Genomic DNA, 18,339 nt, shown 5'->3' on the forward strand with positions numbered 1-18,339 from the left:
TAATCTACATAGCTTAATTGTCATGAACATTTCAACCGCTGTGACCCAGCATAATGCAAAATGCCTCAATAAAGTTTATCTCTTGTGACAATGAGAAGCTCAGCTGATACTGTACCTAAGGTAACACAAAGTTTACATCTCAGATGACACTAAGTAAAGAGCAACACCATTAGATATTAGTGTGAAAGCGCTAATCCGGAGCATCAGGATCTAGCAAAATTGTCTAACATTTGTGACGTCACACTGATTGGCTAAGCTGTTTTGTGAGGTCACGACCACATGGACTCGCATGGATAATTCAAACTAAGTCCGGCATAGTGGCTTCAATCCCCCCACGAGTCTTTCAAGTTCACTAGCCAACAGAGAGAGCGATAGAGCCTATGACTGACCAACAACTGACCATGACCTCTTGTACTGCTTTTACACACACAAAAGAAAACACTGGAGCGGATTCAAATCGGTCGGCTTCGAACCTGGGTACTCGGGTTCAGTAGATGAGCGTCATAACTACTGAGCCACAGCAGCAGGTGCTTTCTGCCATTATAAGGAGTGTGCACCTACATCACAGTGGCAGCCATTTTGTAATGCACGAAGCACAGCAAAACACTGCAGACATATCTAATCGGATTATCATTATCTGTTTCGGCTTGCACTACTGAAGCTGCACTCTGCAACACAAAATAGCACCTGTGACGTCACTTGACTACCTCCTATAACCAGCTTTAATTTAAGTAGGGTTAAAGATCTGCCACTTGACGTAATGGCTCCCAGATGGCACCACAAGTAGGGTTAAACCCACGGCCTCCGCGATCAAGAGCACTGTTGCACTGGAGCGATTGCGGAGGCCATGGTTAAACCTTCACGACTTGATATAGTGCCTCACAGATGGTGCCACATGTACAGCTCAAACTGCAGCACACCAGGTCCATAGCCACCGAAAGTTGTGCAACCACACTTTCGCACGACATTAGAATTTTAACCAAAATTCGCGGCATTTTTCTTTATGAAGAAAAGTCGGACAAATTCCGATTCCTATGTTCCTACTGACCTGCTTCTCCTTGATGCACTGTTCAAGTTTCTTTTGCTCCATGTCAGCCAGGAGTCCGATGTTGACTAGCTCCTGTTCAGCTTGAGCCAGAAGCCGCAGTATCTCTTGCCGAAGCTTCTCAAACTCCTGCCACCGCTGGCTGTCCTTCTGCAAGCAGAAGACAAGCGTTCTCGATGCTGAACGATCTTTGTCCAATCACGAATACAGATTTGAAACTAAGTTACAAACACACGTACACACACACACACACACACAAAAAAGGACTCGCACTTCAAGTTTTATCCTCTCGGATGGTGCAATAGTGCCATTACACTTCAGAGCAAGTCGCATGCATGGCCACTTTTTGACAGTCGGAAGCAACACAAAACTGTCCATGCACTTGTCAAGTCTTTAAAGCACTAATTTTTACCACACGGTACTCAATGAAAGTTTACATGTGTTTATTACTTTTAAAACACACTCAAAACTTTGTTTTTTCTGCCACTTCTCAAGGAAGTGTAGCAAAAGAAACTTTCATTTGACACCACAAGGTGTCGCCACTGCACACACCTCCACTGGCACCTCTTTCTCATATGTGACATTACGAGGCAACTTGCACATGATTATATCACTGGGGAGTTTCTTTTCCCATATTTTTTCTTCCATATGTATGGAGAAGGTAATAGTTATACTGAAGCATAATATAGTATTAAGTGAGAGACTTACTGTCATCCGGTCCAGTTTTTCAACTGCCTCATGGTACACCTGGGACCACTCCTCTTCTAGTTTCTTCACATCACTAGACACAAATTCAGGGGCACCCTTCTCGCTTTGCAGGTCTTTTCCAGACTTGATGCTTTCCAGGACACTTCCCTGACGCTTCTCTAGCTCCTCAACCACTTCCTGAATGAAAAAAAGAGGGAGCTTTCTTAATCACATCGCCATTTTACAACTAGAGCTTTCATGGCAATAATTCTTTAGGAGTACATCATCTGTGCCCAGAGGTTACAGGATCAGTCAGCTGTTGGCCAATAAAGCTCGATGAGACAGTTCCAGAAGCAATAACATATTTCTGATCTCACTGTTCATACAAGGAGTTTAAAATTATGCTCACACATGGGCTAGGGGTGCCGTTGTTTGTTACTCGAAACATGTTCAGAACAACAAGCCACATCACATGCTATTCACAGCACCACAATTCTCAAACGGCGAGCTTGAAAAAAATTTTTGAATAATTATTCGCAGGTTTTGTTCCCCAAGAAGAAAAGATAGGCCTTACCTTTTGCTTTTGCACCATCTGTTCCAGTTTCTCTGGGCTGTCTACAGGAATTTCTTCAGGAAGTACCTTTGTTTCTCGAACTTCTCTGAGCCAGCGTGTAACCTGCGGTGTGGGTGTGTATGACACATTTGTAAGGGTGCAACACTCTGTATCGCTTGCACAAAATTGCACAGCATACAAAATCGGCAAGAAGATTTCCTTTCAAGCTTTTAGCCAACCTGAGAGTTGCATAATCCCCAATTAACATATGTACACACTCTCTGCATGCAGCTATTTCACAAGTAAAACAGCACCGTACAGGGAAAAACAGGGCTCCTGTAAATTCACACAGAGGAACTAATAACAGCTTGTGAGGCTGGTTGGTGAGTTAAATGTTGACACAAATGAAAAGGACACAAGATGCGTGAATAACGTGAGGCTGTTGCAAATAAGATAATAAGATAAGAGCTTGTGAAGTTGAGCTGGTTGGTGAGTTGGAATATTAACACAAATAAAAAGGACACGAGACATATGAATAATATGAAACTGAAGCAAATCTTTTTTATAGTATCCTATTTATTTCCGCCAATGTTCTGACTAATCAGGGATCGCATAACTACTGTACTGACTTTAATAAGAAGAATAGGAAGCTGCCAGAGTTGAAACGTATTGATATGCATGCAGCATGAAAATAAATTATGGGTTCGAAGCAAAATTAAATTTTAAAAGAAGAATAAAATAGAAGCGGTCAACTACTGCACGGGACACAAGTCCTTCTTATGTTGTGCGCACATGAACTTATCTGAAGATTACCATAAAATCTCTGGAGCACTTAGACTCTAGCCAGCTGCTTCTAGTGTTTTGTTCACTGCCTCTTCTCCAGTAGCTGAGCTTTGCCACATCCAACGATTTGTGTGCTCAAGTGCCTGCCCAAACTAGTAGAGGGTGCATGTAGTACCTGGGTGACTTCTTCACGATACAGGTAGCACTTGGAGACGGTCTCCGAGACGACGGTGGTGGTTTCCATGACTGGCAGAAGGGCCCCGTAGCGGGCCACCAAACCGGCCAGTCGCTCCTTCTCTTTCTTGGCCTCCTCTGGCTCCATGCCGGGCACCAGAGACTCCAGCCGCTGGTTCAGCCAGTCCAGGTCACCACGGCGTGCATCCACCGTCTCGCAAATGTCCTGGTTAAAAAAAAAAAATGGAGTGCTGTCAACTGCTGCGTAAGGCGCACAAATCCATTTTAAAGTGGTTGCACCATTAGTGGCCGCAGTGGTGCCTTTTGTGGATCTGCACACTGATAGGAAAGAGAGAAGTTCGAACCGACTGAATCCAACTCAATCATACAAATGAAACGAATTTAGACTAACTGAAATAACTGCAGTGAATTCAAACACACCTGAAATAATTCGTGTTGCACAAGTACAGGCGTGTCTTAGAATGCTTCTCTCAACTAAACTGCTTAATCCTTGCAGCTCAAATTTCATACAGAAATGGTATTTGGTCGTTAGTTTTTTTTTTACGCCAAATTAATTTGGAGTACTTCCCTCATTTGATCAAAAAAATCAGATGTCCGCATCGTCTGTAGCGGCAGCGTTGAAGCAAAACAGCTGTTGTCCCAGCAATAGCACACGTGGCGCCATCTCGCGTTGTTTACAGCAACATGACTATAGTGAATCGACGGAGGAAGGTATGTGGGCAGAGTTGTTTTGCTGAAGATTTGAAGAAATTCATCAACTGATTTATCAGTAATAATCAGCAAAACATAGTTTGGCCGACCTGAACTAAATTTGAAGAATTTTCTTTGTGCATCAGAATAAATCTTTTCGAGCTCACAAGGCGATGAGGTGGCGCCACTGGAGCCATCGCTGAGGCAGTGGCTTGTTTTGCTCCGGCAACGCCACAGACAATGCAAGCATTAAGCTTGTGCCGATTGAATGAGGCAAGTACCCCCCCCACAAAGCAGGTTTAGTATAAAAAAATACTGATGAACAAATGGCATTTCTGTGCGAAATTTGAGCTACAAGGATTCAATGGTTTAGAAAATATTCTGCAGCATGAGTGTGATTGTGCAACGAGCTGTAGTAGTATATTGCAAGGGGCACACCTAAAAGCAGTTGCACAAGCCACACTATTTAATGCACACTGTTTTCAACTCGCAAAGTATGGCATTGAAAAATACTAGGTCTGCCTGTAAGAACCTTCCATACGTCCAATGGCTGTCCTTCTCTTATAATATACAGTTTCTGCAAAGATTTTCTCATGGAAGCTGCACCTTGTCACAAGCAAATGTTCTCGAATGAAAAACTGTGGGCAAAAAATGGCTTGCAATTTCACCACAATCAATATCCTTGCTTTTCAGTTCAGCTTTCACGCTTGTACAACTCCAAATGCACAATCTCCAACCCTAGCAATCTTTACTTCCCTAAAGCCTTCTTGCTTCAAAATCATGGCTTGAAGCCCTAAACTTGGGCCTGAAACCACAAGTAGGTGCCAGGATGGTAAAATGTGTACAGTCAGCATCAAAACAAAGGTGATCGAATTCAAGTCAGGTAAACAAGACCAACAAGCTTTTCCTGGTGTGACAATCTCCTGTTATTCACTAAGAGCAACAGTGCAGAACAAAGATGAACCAAGGAGCTATAGTCATGCTCATGCTTTTCATTCATCATTCTCAAAAGCAACTGCATTAGAATGGTTCATTACAAGTACTGTATTCTCATGATTCTAAGCTGCCCTCTTCAATTTCGCAAAAAAAAAAAAAGAAAAGGAGAAAATAAGTTTGTATGCAAATATAAACACCCCCTTTTTTCTGTGAGGAAGAGCACGTAGACAAGGCTGCCAGTGCGCTTGCTCATTCAGTCACCGAGCCGTCAGAGTCCCGAAGTGGCATGGCATTTGCAGCGTGACCTCCGGTTTATTGCTCTGCTGCGTTCCGACACACACAACTGGCGGTACAAAATGCCAAAAGCTGGCCAAAAGCAAACCCGATAACTCTGTCAGCGTGTTAATTAGCACCCCTTCTGCGGAGCTCGGCCCATTTCGCAGGCATCGCGGGCCCGCATTGCTTTGTCTGGTGCCGGCTGTTTGAGAGCCATAACGGAAGTTGGAACGAATTTGAAGACGACTGCCGCAACTTGAAGATGAAGCGAACTGTAATTGCATTAGCCTAAGACGTTTACTTTCAGCACGTCTTATTTCAGTCATCAAAAATAAGAGGTGCTTAGAATCGAGTAAATACGGATTCCCTTCATACTGATTCAAGCAGAAGACTATTACGACACACAGTTGCAGAAACGAAGCAACAAAAATAAGATTCTCTGTTGCTTTCTGGAGCACAAAGAGCCACAGCCACACCTACCAGGAACTCTGTCCGCTGTGTTTCATAGGCGGAGGCTGAGCTGGTGTCACTCTGCATGAGCTGCTCGATGCGCTGGTCCACCTGGTCCATCCAACTGAGGATGCCATTGAATCTGCATGCAAATTGTGTCACCCAGCCAAGTTTAAGAGACTCAAAAGACTACACAAGGACCCCATCCAACAGATGAGAATGAACGAATGCAAGGTTCGTCTCTCCTATCATTTTTGAGCCGCTCATCATTGGTGATTTTTACAAAAAAGATGTTGTTCTCAGTTGTAAAGTGTTTCCAACTTTAGGGAAAACAGTACCGGAAGGATAATCTTTTTTTAAAGCCACCACGGAGTTGTTCTTCACTAAAGAATACAATAAAAAATACATAAATAACTACTATATATATTTCCCTTAAACAAAATGAATATATAACAGAAGGCTTTCTTCACAGCATGGAAACATATTACAGCTATTTTCTATGTGGTTACATGACTACTTTTCACATTTTTTATAAAGTACATGAATTTTTTGCACCTCGCTACCATCTAGAATTAAAAATACTGCTGTCAGGTCCAGCAGTCGCACTGATAGACAATCTTTGCGCTGTACTGGACTTCAAAATAAACAAAACATATGTTTAATCACTGTTCCACTGCGGAAGATATGAAAGGATTAAATGTCCCACTGATAAGTAAAAAATGAAGACAGTGCATAGCAAAACACACTGCACCAAGATTTCGATATGTTCTAAAGAGTACACAATAGCTCATACTTGCTAAAAATACTTCATCACGATGCTTTTCTTACACTGAACTTTGAGAGTCAAAAGAGTATTATTGACAGCTTTGTTTAATTCCTAAAGTGGATCATAGAAGGAATGCAGCGGATGACAAAGATTTTCTGGCTCTTGGTTACAGTTTTATTCTTTCTTCTTTTATAATAATTGCCATCTATGGTACTTTTTGGCTTTCTTTGTGTGCACACATGAGCACGTTTTTAACCGAACATTGAAGCAATGGTCGTGATAATGAAGAAACAGCAATGGCAAAAGAGCTTACCGCAGCACTCTCTGTCAAGCAATTCTTTGTGCAAGAAGACAGTCACAAATATCCGGCAGTTAGCTGCAGGTAACTAAACTCGACCTCTTAGCAACAAGTCCAACAAACATCTATCTGGATTAAAGTACACAGCCAGACAGCACTAACACAAAATGGTCCACTGAGCTGAAAAATTTAGAACTTCTTACTTATATATTTTAAAAAGAGAATGCGGATGAAGGAAGAGCTTTAGCGAGCAGTGGCAAATAGGTGCTGAAAAGACAGCTAACAAACGTAATGAGCATCTCTTGGATGCTGTCCGCCTTTTTGTCCCTCATTTGTCAAATCTAGCGCTAACCACTACAATATGAAGCAATAACTAGCCCCAATTATCAGTCTGTTATTGATAAAGAGCTGCATAGTCTGAATGTCGAACACCCATTATCAGTGTCACATGCCAGACTGATCCCACCGGGTAGTGGAATAACCCCTTCAGACTGTGCACTCACTTCTTGGAGTATTCGACCCAGTCGTCCTTGGGCACCTGCAGCAGGCGATGCGTGGTAGTGATGCGCTCGTGCAGCACCCGGAAGCGGTTTTGACAGTCCGTCAAGGGTGTCTGGTGGCTGGGGCATGACTGCGCCAGCTGCTGCATCTCCTCAAGGCAGTCCTGCAGCGTGCCCATCTCTCGGGACTTGTTGAAGTATTCCTGCACACACACACAAACACAAGTGAGGATGTTCTTCAAGACCTGCACCATACCCTTACCACCTCCCTCTTGAAATATGAACAAAAAGTGCAAGCGAGAAATCAGCACCGTGCCATGATCTAAGTTGGTGGTTTTGGACCTTTGTAGCCTTAGAGAATTTAGTGCTTTCCAAAAGGCCCCGAGGATCCTCGCGCATCTTGGCGTTCACCCTCAAAAAGTGCCCAAGTTTAATTAATAACTACTGGCAGCCGTGCAGCAAGAGACTGCTACAAGTGACCAAAATATTATTAGTCCAATTTCACTCCCACCTTCCTCCCTTCCCCTATGGGACAGTTCAGGTGTCCACAGAAACAAGTGTGACAGATACTGCACCTTTCCCTTCCTGAGAACCAATTATTATTATTATTATTATTATTATTATTATTATTATTATTATTATTATTATTATTATTATTATTAGGATAAATTTGGTAAAGCAATAATGGGGGCTGAGGCCCAGCACAAGCCTGAGTGCTTGAAGAACCCTGAAGGGCACTCCAAGGAACCCGAAGGCTCCATGGAACCTAGTCTGAGAATCCCCAACTGAAGTTCCAAAACACACAGCACTGCAGAATTTACAAGGCGTGCCACACCCACGAATAGCAAATTTGCGCTCCTATGCGTGCGAGGCATTTGATGAAAGAATGGTGACCAGAACTCCCAACTCACTTCGTGGCGGGTCAGAATGACACGGAAGTTTCCACCCTTGTCAATAAGCTTCTGCTCTTCATCTAGCTCCCTGTTGAGAGTCTCCAGATTGCGGCCGAATGATTCATGGAGTTCCGAAAAGAGCTCATCATCGTTGAGCCGCGGCAGCTTTTGTTGCACCGCCTGGGCCAAGAAAATCAAGATTGTATGGCAACGTAAGCAAACACCAATCAACTAAGTCTAATGTCTATTCATGTGGAATATAGAGTTGTTTCCCTACAGGAAAGCAGGCCTCAGTCTGATGTTCTGCCATTATTTTTTGCCTGTCCTTCTTGGTTTTCATAAGCATTATAAACCAGAATGAAAAAATTAAAATGCAAATCCAGAAGCAAAGAAATAGATATTCTCAAAAATGTGTACAAAACCAAAAAATTACATATTATATCACCAATAAATAATTTCAAGCTGAACAAAACAACAGAAGTTGAATGGTTTGCACTGGCATATTAAACAAGATGAACTGGTCACAGCAATGATGAAGTCCACTGATCAATTTACTGTGTACTGTGCACACTGCTACAGCACCGGGAAAATGTTGCACAGAGTACTTCTTTTTTTTTTTCTGACAGTGCAGCATTACAGGAGGTTCAAAAACAATTGCCTTTTCGTAACATTTCCATAATACAGGGCATGATGGAGCACCATGTAGAAAATGTGAGTCACTACCTTCCACTTCTCCTTGATGTGCTGAACTCTGGCCTCGATGGCTGGATGGTCTTCAGGAGGCAAAGTGGCCAGAACGTCTTTGCTTGTCTGGATCACCCGCAGCAGGATGTGCTCGTAGGGCTTGCTGAAGAATGCCTGAAATTATGTGCATGACGGAAATTGCAGCAGTTATGCCTTCTGTTTATACCATGATGCTTAACAAGCAATTTCCGATCCCACAACAAAAACAAAAACCATGCAAGTTGTTTTTAAAGTAAAAGAAAAAAAAAATGTGCAAAGATAATCTAGCCTAGAATTTTGCATTATGCAGAACAGCCTGTGTTAAGAACTCTTCCCCTATAACAAATAAAAATAATTTTTTTACAAGCTGTGGCATTGAATAACTGTCCACAGATCTCTCCCCACACAGAAAAAACCCTGCCAACTGCTATGGAAAGTCAGGATTGGCTACCAAGTTGGAAAGCTCACCCTGGCGGCCTCGGGATCCCTCCTGTCGGAGACATGTGTCTCCGCCTTGCTGAGCCAGTCCAGTGCTCTCTTTTCAGCATCGTACACGTTCTCCCACCGGTTGGCCGCCTCTTGCAGAGCACGCTCCCACTGCTCAGCCAGCGAGGCACAGTTCTGCGGGATGGAGCACAGCATCCATGTAGCAAAAGCCATCACCACTTCCAACCAATGACTTTCGTGCTATTTTGAAGGCCGTGAGACCTTTACCGGCATAATATAATAGTGCAAACCATTAAATGCAGAGCTTTTAATGAAAAAATGTACACCTGACAGTGCGTGTATGAAGTGTCAAGAAAGCCAGCATAGGTTAAAACTAATTTCGTTATTTACTGCCCAAATTTGATGAAACCTCAAAGAATTGTCTGTTATTTTTTTCTGTCGGTCTCAAATATGCAAGAAAAATTTCTTCTAGGGCAATTAGTTCTGGAGGTATTAGGAAATTATTGCTATTGTCGGCTCAAACAATAGGAAAAAAATGCTCATGAGAAGTTAATTTTTAATACTGTAGTGCAAAGTGTAAGGCATGCGATGTTGGAAGCAGTTTTGAAATTGAGCTAATATTAGAGATTTAGCAGCTCACCGAACTTGGCACTCATAGCCAAGGCAACTTCATCAAAATTTCACAATAAAATGCAAAATGTTTCTAGCAGACAACAAAAAGTATGCTTCCAGCATTACATTTTTTATACTTTATACTAATATCTATCTGCATATTAAAAATTAATTTTTTGTGACCATTCTTTCCTCTATTGTTTGAGCAGGCAATAGCAATAAATTTCTAAAACCTCTGGAAATAACTGCCCTAGAAGAAAATATTTTTGCATATTTGAAATCATCAGCAAAAATTGAGCAATTCTGTGAGGTTTATCAAATTTGGGCAGTAAGTAATCAAATCAATTATAAGACCCATGTCCTTACTGTGCAAAGCAATCGCAATTAGAGGAAAGCTGGAGATGTGCGCAAAAGGAAAGCAAGCTGTAGACATGCCTGGAAGCGTTCGTTGAGCTGAGCCATCCTCGCATCGACCCTGGAAGTGTCCAAGCCTGGGCAGGCCCCAACTTCCTCTCGCAGCTCTCGGTGGGTCTTGTTTTTGCTCGTCAGGAGGGCTTTCATGGGACCCAGCTGGGAGAAGAAAGCCTGCAGGCACGAAATAAGGTTGAGACAATTATTTTATTACTCTATATTATGTGATAGTCTATCTTCCGATCATGCAAGAGCAGTTACAAACATTTTTCTCTTTGTCTAGGGTGTTATGGAGAAGAGGCATTAGAAGAAGCATTGATTCCAGTGCTCAGTCGGCAGCAACTGGAATGAAGCCACCGTATGTATATCAAATAAGACTCAATATAGACACTATACAGTACTAACAGGTAAGTTTTTTTTTTTTTTTCTCATACCTGAGAATAAGCAGGAACGTCCCACGTTTCATTTCAATGGCTGGCTATCAAAGGACAGTATAAGAGAATTAATACTACTTGAGAATTAGGTGAGCTTAATGACAACAGATACTCCATTGTATGGCACAATGTAAACTGTGTTTAGAAAGACACCTTGAAAAACTAACTTGTGTTCCTTTCCTGCCTGCATGATCTGATAAATTACACTGACGTGGTGTGTGAGCTTGCCAGGTGTGACAAATAGATGACAACAGCTCTTTTTACCCGGTGCTTCTCAAGCTGATCCAAAACCAGGGCTTGCGTATTTGGTACAGCATAAGTGGAGATGGCCTCCTCGGCCTTGTCAAGCCAGCGATCCAGACGATCCAAGTCTGCATCCAGAGCACGAACCAGGGATGTCACCTGGGTCACAGTGCAAAGACGCTGCGAGCAGCGGGCCTCCGTCCGAACTTGGTTCTCCTTTTCCTGCGGCCGGCAAGCAAAAGAAGAAAAGAAAGAAAGACTGATATAAGCGGAACAAGTCTACAAAAGGTAATTAGATACTATTCCATACAAAGAGCATTGATGTGCCCGAGAGAAACACTCCATAAAAACAGCATGATGAGGCTACAAAGCAAGGTAAAACAGTGACAAAACGACAAAAGCAAACTGATGCTCCAAGATAACCGTCACTAGGTGTTCTTTTATGTACTGTACAAGCAGCTGCCATGCTGCATTTTCATGTTTTTCACGCATGCTCATAAATTATGAAGAGTGATTTTCAAAAACTTACAGATAAGGTAAATATCAGCATGTCCAGCCCCACAGAGGGAGTAAAGAAGTACAAGAACCAGAAAACTCAACGTAGTATTACGTTTACCCTTAACATGTTTGGTTTGGGTTACGGGGTTTAACGTCTCAAAGTGACTCAGGATATGAAACGCCACAGTGGAGGGCTCCGGAAATTTCGACCACCTGGAGTTCTTCAACTTGCACTGCCATCGAACAGAACACAGGGGCGTCTGGCTTTCGCCTCCATTGAAAAGTGGGCGTCGCGGCCGGGATTCTGCTAACATGTGCCAGCGGTGAAGGCACCAAAGCAGGAATATAAAAGGACGCATACCTTCTTGATGTCAGCCATCATCTTGTCAACCTCTGTGCGGCTTAAGTCTCGGACCAGAACCTGGGCTGTTCGGGACAAGGCTTTGTGCTGTGACCGCTGCTCCTCCATGGTACTCTGGAACCTCTGTGAAGAGGAGAACAGGAAAGCACAGAGCAATGGAAACAATATTCGAATGCAACATTATTTCACTTCTGGTAAGAAAGCACGTAAAAATGTCGACCTGCCACCTACGACTCTATGCCTATGCCTCTGTTACAGTGAAATCATGGCAATCCGACCAGTAACGTTTAGGTCCCCACAGAGAGAATAGAATGGAACAGAATCTCACTGCTGTGCTGAAATCTCCGATAAACTAACAGTTTAGGGATCTCCTGTTAAGCAGAACAGATTTAAAACATACTAGCACCATCACGTTGTCTCAAATGAAGTGTACTCAATTGCACTTGGCATACAATTGTGTACACTCATAAAAGAGCAAGAAAGGTTACACTACTGTCAAAAGTTTTCATAGCTAAAGCAAAAAAAGAAGACTATGTGTAGCAGCCCTATTGCTATATTTCAAAATGATAATACAGTCATTTAATTGCTTACACTTCACTTTCATTTCTAATCTGTAATGACAAGATTCATGCTTCTTGTGATAACAAGTGATCACTAATCTTATCATGTCACTAGTCACTACCTGCATAAACCGACAACAAAAATGCAGTCAGGCAAGGCAGACATCATAAACTATTCCCAGATCCACGATAAAAAAAAATATTATTATTTGATCGAGGCAAATGTAGTCCATTTAGTTTAAAACTAGGGCAGCTAATTACTAGGATCAACTCTGCAGTCAGCTACATGCACATGCCTTAAGGTCCTCAGCGTGTTGCTCCAATGACGGTACATCGCAAGGCACATGGGCGGTGAGGAGTTGGTCTGCCTGTGCCAACCACTGCCTGAGATTGTCCAGACCGGTTTGGAATTGCTGCGTTGCCCGCAGTGATTCACCACTGCTCAGGAAAGGATGCATCTGCAAGCAAAAACAGACAAAACGGCATCAAAGCACTGTCATGAACATTACATGCGGCTCTGTCTAGACAATTACTCAGTATGTGGAATACTGCACTTATTCAGCCCCCAAGAGATGATGTTTTGTATCACCCAAACCAAGAACTAGATGCTATTTCTAGAACTGACAAGTCAATAATGCGCCTTTTGCTGATAGGTAAGCAATTAAAACAAAGACTGAACCAGAACTGAACACACGAAGCCCCTGTGTTCTTTTCTCTTCTATATTAACCGTACAATGCAAGCGCAACTGTTTGAACTATAAAATGAAACCAGCCTACAGTCAAGTGAGTGCTATTAGGTAAGTAAAAAAAAAAGCATTACTCCTTCTTTTTTTAGCACTGCAAATTCCAAAAGAGCTTCATAACAAAAGCTTATTGTTCACATGTCTTCTCCAGCTATGACTTTCAGTAAGGATTAAGTACCTGTGGATAGAGAGAGTCCCATCTTTGCTTGATGGCTTGAACTTGAGCCCTGATTGTTGAAGCAATGTCATCGCGACATGTTGCAGCTAAGTAGTCTCCAGACTCAACAACATTCTTCTTCTTTTCATTCCAACTGGGAAGATCCTGGAAGAACTCCTAAAAAAGAAAGATGGACACAGCTTCAACCATTCGGGCATGGTTCAGAAGCACATTTTTACAGATGCAGATGTAAACTTCACAAATGAAACCTCAAGTGAGTACCAAAAAAAAGTCAAGCAAATTTTTTTCCAATCTCTGTATTTTACCTCAGCATAAGTTTCCGTTTAAAGTATTGATTTACTACATATCAGGCCTAACATCTTCCATACCAAGGACGAATCACATTTATGAGGATGACTGCCACCCATGCAACCCATGGCAGTAGCAAATTTGAATGCTTCTCAGAGAGGTTCTAACTAATGGTCCGGTAATATCACTGCCGTTTTACCGCCAAAATTCAAAAGCCCAAAACGTGCCACATACATAGCACTGCTACAGAGAACTTTCCCGCCTTTAAATGACACTGAAAAGTGTCGTTGTGGTGAGAGTGAATACTTGTTGGAGTAACAAGTATTCACTCTCAACACAAAATTCTCCAAAGTCCAGATCTAGTTCCCAAGTTTCAGTGAACTCTACTCTTTCGTGCTCTTTACAAAATGAGCCAGAACAATAGTTGCATGCACTTATACCACTCCATCGCTTCATGTACAGCTCCCTCCAATATTAAGGGGAACAAGCAGTTCGCACAAGCAAACTGATTTCTTAAGTTATATCTCTGCTAAGGCCAAAAAGGACTTCTCAACAGTACATGACAAAAAGAAAAACCAGCTAGAAAACTGGAGAAAGCTTGCTTGTTGTTCATATTTAAGGAGTAGCCCCATATCAGCAATGATGTTTACCTGTTTCTTGGCAGGACTTGACTGCAGTACAATCTCGGCTTGGTCTAACCATTGAACCACAGGACCATGGAGAGCATCATACTTCTGCCACTGAGCCACAACTTCATTGAGCACGTTGCCGGAAGTTCGAAGTCGTGCCGAAAGCTTGGTCCAGTGGTCATGAATGTCACTCAGGAACCGGGCCTGGTCATCAACCTCTTGAAACCCTGCAAAAACCAGTTTTACATAGTTATCAAAAGACGCGATACTGAATTCCTAAAATATCTTCACGTTGCTATCACTAGCTCATGTCATTTTGATTTAAGGCTCACAGTGAGTGTTTCAACTATATTATTTGAAGTTTGTGATAAGACAGACATGCATAATAAAAAGATAGCACATAAAACATTGTCACTGCAATTTAGGAGTCCACAATGCACCACTTTCAATTTACTTTTACCCCTCCGTGACCTACTTAAACTCTATTCTTCATCCATATTTTTCTTGTCTCCTTTTAACCATCTTTCTCTAACCTCTCTTGTCTTAAATGCCCTGCCTGCTGTTTCCCTTTTCACTATCTCACTCGTTGAGTCTCAATAGCTAGCTTGCACCAGCCTCTGCCCATGAGCCAAACATCAGTACTACTGCCTGCTGTAACTTTGAAGTTTGCCGTTTTTTCCAAACACAATCAGAATCCCAGACCATCACATATCTAAAACCCTGGTAGCAATCAGCAAGAAACATGAATCAGTAACTTCATCAGCAAGTTACAAGGTGCCCATCTCATTTCAGTGTTGCTCATTTTCATCTTTCTTTGCTACTCTTTCCCTGCCTACGCAATACCTTTTTCACTAGACGGCTATATCAAATATGATGAAAAAATTTGGTTTAGAACTAAATCAGTTGCACCACATCAATGAATTACAGTTCTGACAAAAGCTTTCTTTAGACCTTGCAGATAGGTATTCACCAGAAATCACAATGCCATTAAAATTTCTGGCCAAAATACTAATTGCCAGGTGACTGCTATGAGCAGTGGCTGCTCTGAAGACTCATGAAGAAACTTTCTCACCAAGAGCTGATCCCCTCTGGCACATGTCCAGTGCCTCTTGCAGTTCTCTGAAGAGGCGGTCAAATTGCTGGAACACCTGGTCCCTTTCCAGGAGATCCCTGTGCCTTCTCAGGAGGTCCTCCACCTGGAAAACCCAGTAAATTGGTTTGCTGCCCAGCACGCACATCATAACAGCACATAATAAAGCAGCTGGCAAGTTACAGTGAAAAGATTACCTGTCTCTAATGGTAACCCTCAGTTTAGTCAAAAAAGACCAATTGGAACTGGTATTTATGACTTATCTGCTCAAAAGGGAACAGCGCAGACACAGGACAAAGAGAAGTGGAACAACATAGGCGCTGTGTTGTTAAAGCCTTAAAGCCTCCACAGGGTAAGCTTCTTTATTTTAACACATGTACTTCAGTTCATCAAAGAGGTTACAAAGCCCTTCGCCACATGGTTGAAATGACAGCAACAATAAGGTATCTTAAACCACCAAATGCCAAGAAACCTGCTTGCCGAGCAAAAAGATCAGCAGAGCATCTGTGTGCTTAGTTTGTGTGAAGCCAGAGAAAGAAAAAAGTGACAAAAATTTTCCACCCTTGCAAGGTAATTCTCATCACATCCTTTAGAAGATTAGGAAGAAATGACAGGTGCCATTGGCTCGAAAGTCACTAAAATTCATGAACACCGAAATTTTCTTGTACAGCCCTTAAATGTCCTTCCCTCTTTTGACCCTTCTACATCGCATGTAGCGTTAATTGAAACAATGGTTCTGAACTGCTACTGACTGAGTCCAACCCCATCATCATTGTCAGTCCGACTATACCCACTGCAGGGCGAAGGCCTCTCTCATTTTCCTCCAATTAACCCAGTCCTGTGCTAACTGCATCCACTTAACCCCTACGAACTTCTTAATTTTATCCACCAACCTGACTTTCTGCCATTTTCTGCTACGCTTTACTTCCTTGGTATCGAATTGTTACCCTTAACGACCATCGGTTATCCTCTTTTTGTACTATGTGCCCTCCCCATGCCTACTTCTTTTTGATTTCCACTAGAATGTCATTGACTCGAGTTATTTTTCTGACCCACTATGCACAATTCCAATGACTTGAAGTTACACCTATCATTTTCCATTAAGTAGATCCCCCATTTAAGTACCTCAACCTCAACTTAAGTAGAACCCCCAAGTTCTACTCAAGTTGTACTAAAGTTCTACCTCAGTTCTACTGACTCCGTCCTGCACCGCAGCCCACGGACAGGCCGCACGGCTGCCAGTGGTGCCTCTGCATCACATACCTGAGTGCGTGAACCGTGCTTCTGTTCCAGCTGGGCGACGTGCTGCTCCACAGACTTCACGAGTGCCAGCAGGGCAAGCTTGCGTCGCTCCATCTCCAGCAGCAGTTGCCGCTTGCACACAAGCGAGGACAGGGCTTCGAGCCGCTGCTCAATATCGGCCAAGTGCTCTGGTGCCACGGTGGCCACGATGGCTGGCGAGGATTTCTGCTCGGCCAGCCACCTCTTGACTTCGTCCAGGTCACTCAGGATCGACTGGAATGAGAGAAGCGAGGCCCAGCTGACCACAGATGTCTTTAAACATGGCCGGTCCCCATACTACCTCTCCATTTCTCCTACCTATGCCCCTCCAACCTCAAGCGCCTGGTTGACTTCGGAGCATCAATCAACTGGTCCTGGTCCTAATGGAACAAGCTAGCTTCTTTTCCAGTGACTAAAGTAAAGTAGCTGAAGAAGTAACCTCCTCGCTCACCTCTAACAAGTGTCATGAGAATAGCATTCCTAGAGTTGATCTTATCAATGCATAGTGGCAAAGAGGTGACGATGCCGACCTGTTCTGGCATAAAGGAGCAATGAATAAAAATGTGAAGTACTGTATAAAACTTATAAGAGAGTGGAGTAAATGAGATATATTATTTCAATAAGGTGGAGGGGGGACCAATGCAATAAAATGATTCTCAGTTTCAGTTCTTGCCCTCCCACTTTCTCTTTTGTTTTTGTAAGAGTACGCACTTGCCAACTATTTGTCTTGCATATGCATGAAACGTTGAGAAATAGTGCACCAATTTTTCTTTTTGCACTTTTCCTTTTCACACCTTAGCAAAAAAGCGGTGAACATAAGCAAAAACTGGACTTGCCTGATGTTCGGCCAGTTTGGAGTTGACAGTGGCAGCATCCATCTGGCCCAGTGCGAGCTTGTCATTGCGAAGCCTTTCCTCGGTCTGCGTAAGCCACTCGGCTACCTGCGCCAGCCTGCCAGGAAGGCCGGCGTCTAGTCGCTTGCGCCATTGCGCCAACCCGGATTCAACCGCACGCCAGCGGGAATCCATGAGCGGCCATGCTTGGCTCAGTACAACATTGCTGTCAGCGCGCGCTGCACGACGTCCCAGTCTGGCATAGAGCTCACGGTGGCCGTCCAAGTCTCGGCACAGGTTCAGGTAACTCTGCGAGTACAAAAAGAAATTTCGCCACCCTTTCACGATGCCTCCTTATGCCAGATTCGTGCTCGAAGCATGCAGGGTCCGGTCTTTTCAGACAAGAACATAAATACCTGCTCCCTTCCACAGTAAATCGAGACAGGGCCAGGTATCACAAACCTTCCTCAATCTATCATTCCTAAATAGGTTTTACTTGTGATGCCAGGCTGCTTGCAAACATTTGGCGCAGTTTTTCATTCCTTTCTTGAGGCTTGATCAAATGGCTGATCAAACGACAAGGCACAACTGGCTGGTTTGTAACCAACGTTCACCTTTTTGCCAACACAACCTCAACTCTCGTACTGCGTACTGTCAAGCTGAATATCTCGACAAAATTCTTCACAGTGGGACCAGCAACTATAGGAGAACTGATAAGATAAAATTGAAGGCCTTCAAGACGGAGGGATCTCGTATAAAGAAAGGCAAAACATGCTACGGAAGAGAATTTGTGTGTCCTGCATTTGATCATAGAGGAACACCACAAAAGAGGCACCCAGGAAGAAATAAGATGACATCATGTAATGCAACTCCATCTAATGTTTCTATGTCGTGGCCCTTTTCACACTATGTATTCTATTAGGCTCAGTCAATAAC

The 18,339-nt window shown here is 43.0% G+C and overlaps 1 protein-coding gene across 6 annotated transcripts in view; it reads right to left on the reverse strand.

Annotated features, from left to right (window-relative positions):
- The window catches only part of LOC146176259 (uncharacterized), a 326,256-nt gene that overhangs the window by 222,210 nt on the left and 85,707 nt on the right, over positions 1-18,339 (reverse strand). For all 6 annotated transcript variants that reach the window (XM_084582578.1, XM_084582580.1, XM_084582576.1 and 3 more), the window contains 18 exons: positions 17,407-17,712; positions 16,553-16,804; positions 15,272-15,395; positions 14,221-14,426; positions 13,283-13,438; positions 12,658-12,819; positions 11,802-11,924; positions 10,964-11,164; positions 10,290-10,439; positions 9,264-9,416; positions 8,796-8,930; positions 8,091-8,252; positions 7,183-7,382; positions 5,646-5,757; positions 3,244-3,468; positions 2,307-2,408; positions 1,754-1,930; positions 1,049-1,195 (listed from right to left, as the gene is read on the reverse strand). In XM_084582578.1, the coding sequence (XP_084438704.1) occupies positions 1,049-1,195; positions 1,754-1,930; positions 2,307-2,408; positions 3,244-3,468; positions 5,646-5,757; positions 7,183-7,382; positions 8,091-8,252; positions 8,796-8,930; positions 9,264-9,416; positions 10,290-10,439; positions 10,964-11,164; positions 11,802-11,924; positions 12,658-12,819; positions 13,283-13,438; positions 14,221-14,426; positions 15,272-15,395; positions 16,553-16,804; positions 17,407-17,712 (3,093 nt within the window). The remainder of the gene's footprint in view (positions 1-1,048; positions 1,196-1,753; positions 1,931-2,306; positions 2,409-3,243; positions 3,469-5,645; positions 5,758-7,182; positions 7,383-8,090; positions 8,253-8,795; positions 8,931-9,263; positions 9,417-10,289; positions 10,440-10,963; positions 11,165-11,801; positions 11,925-12,657; positions 12,820-13,282; positions 13,439-14,220; positions 14,427-15,271; positions 15,396-16,552; positions 16,805-17,406; positions 17,713-18,339) is intronic.

This window comes from Amblyomma maculatum, chromosome 10, assembly GCF_055883805.1.
Source record: "Amblyomma maculatum isolate TAMU_Amacu chromosome 10, ASM5588380v1, whole genome shotgun sequence".
NCBI lineage: Eukaryota > Metazoa > Arthropoda > Arachnida > Ixodida > Ixodidae > Amblyomma > Amblyomma maculatum.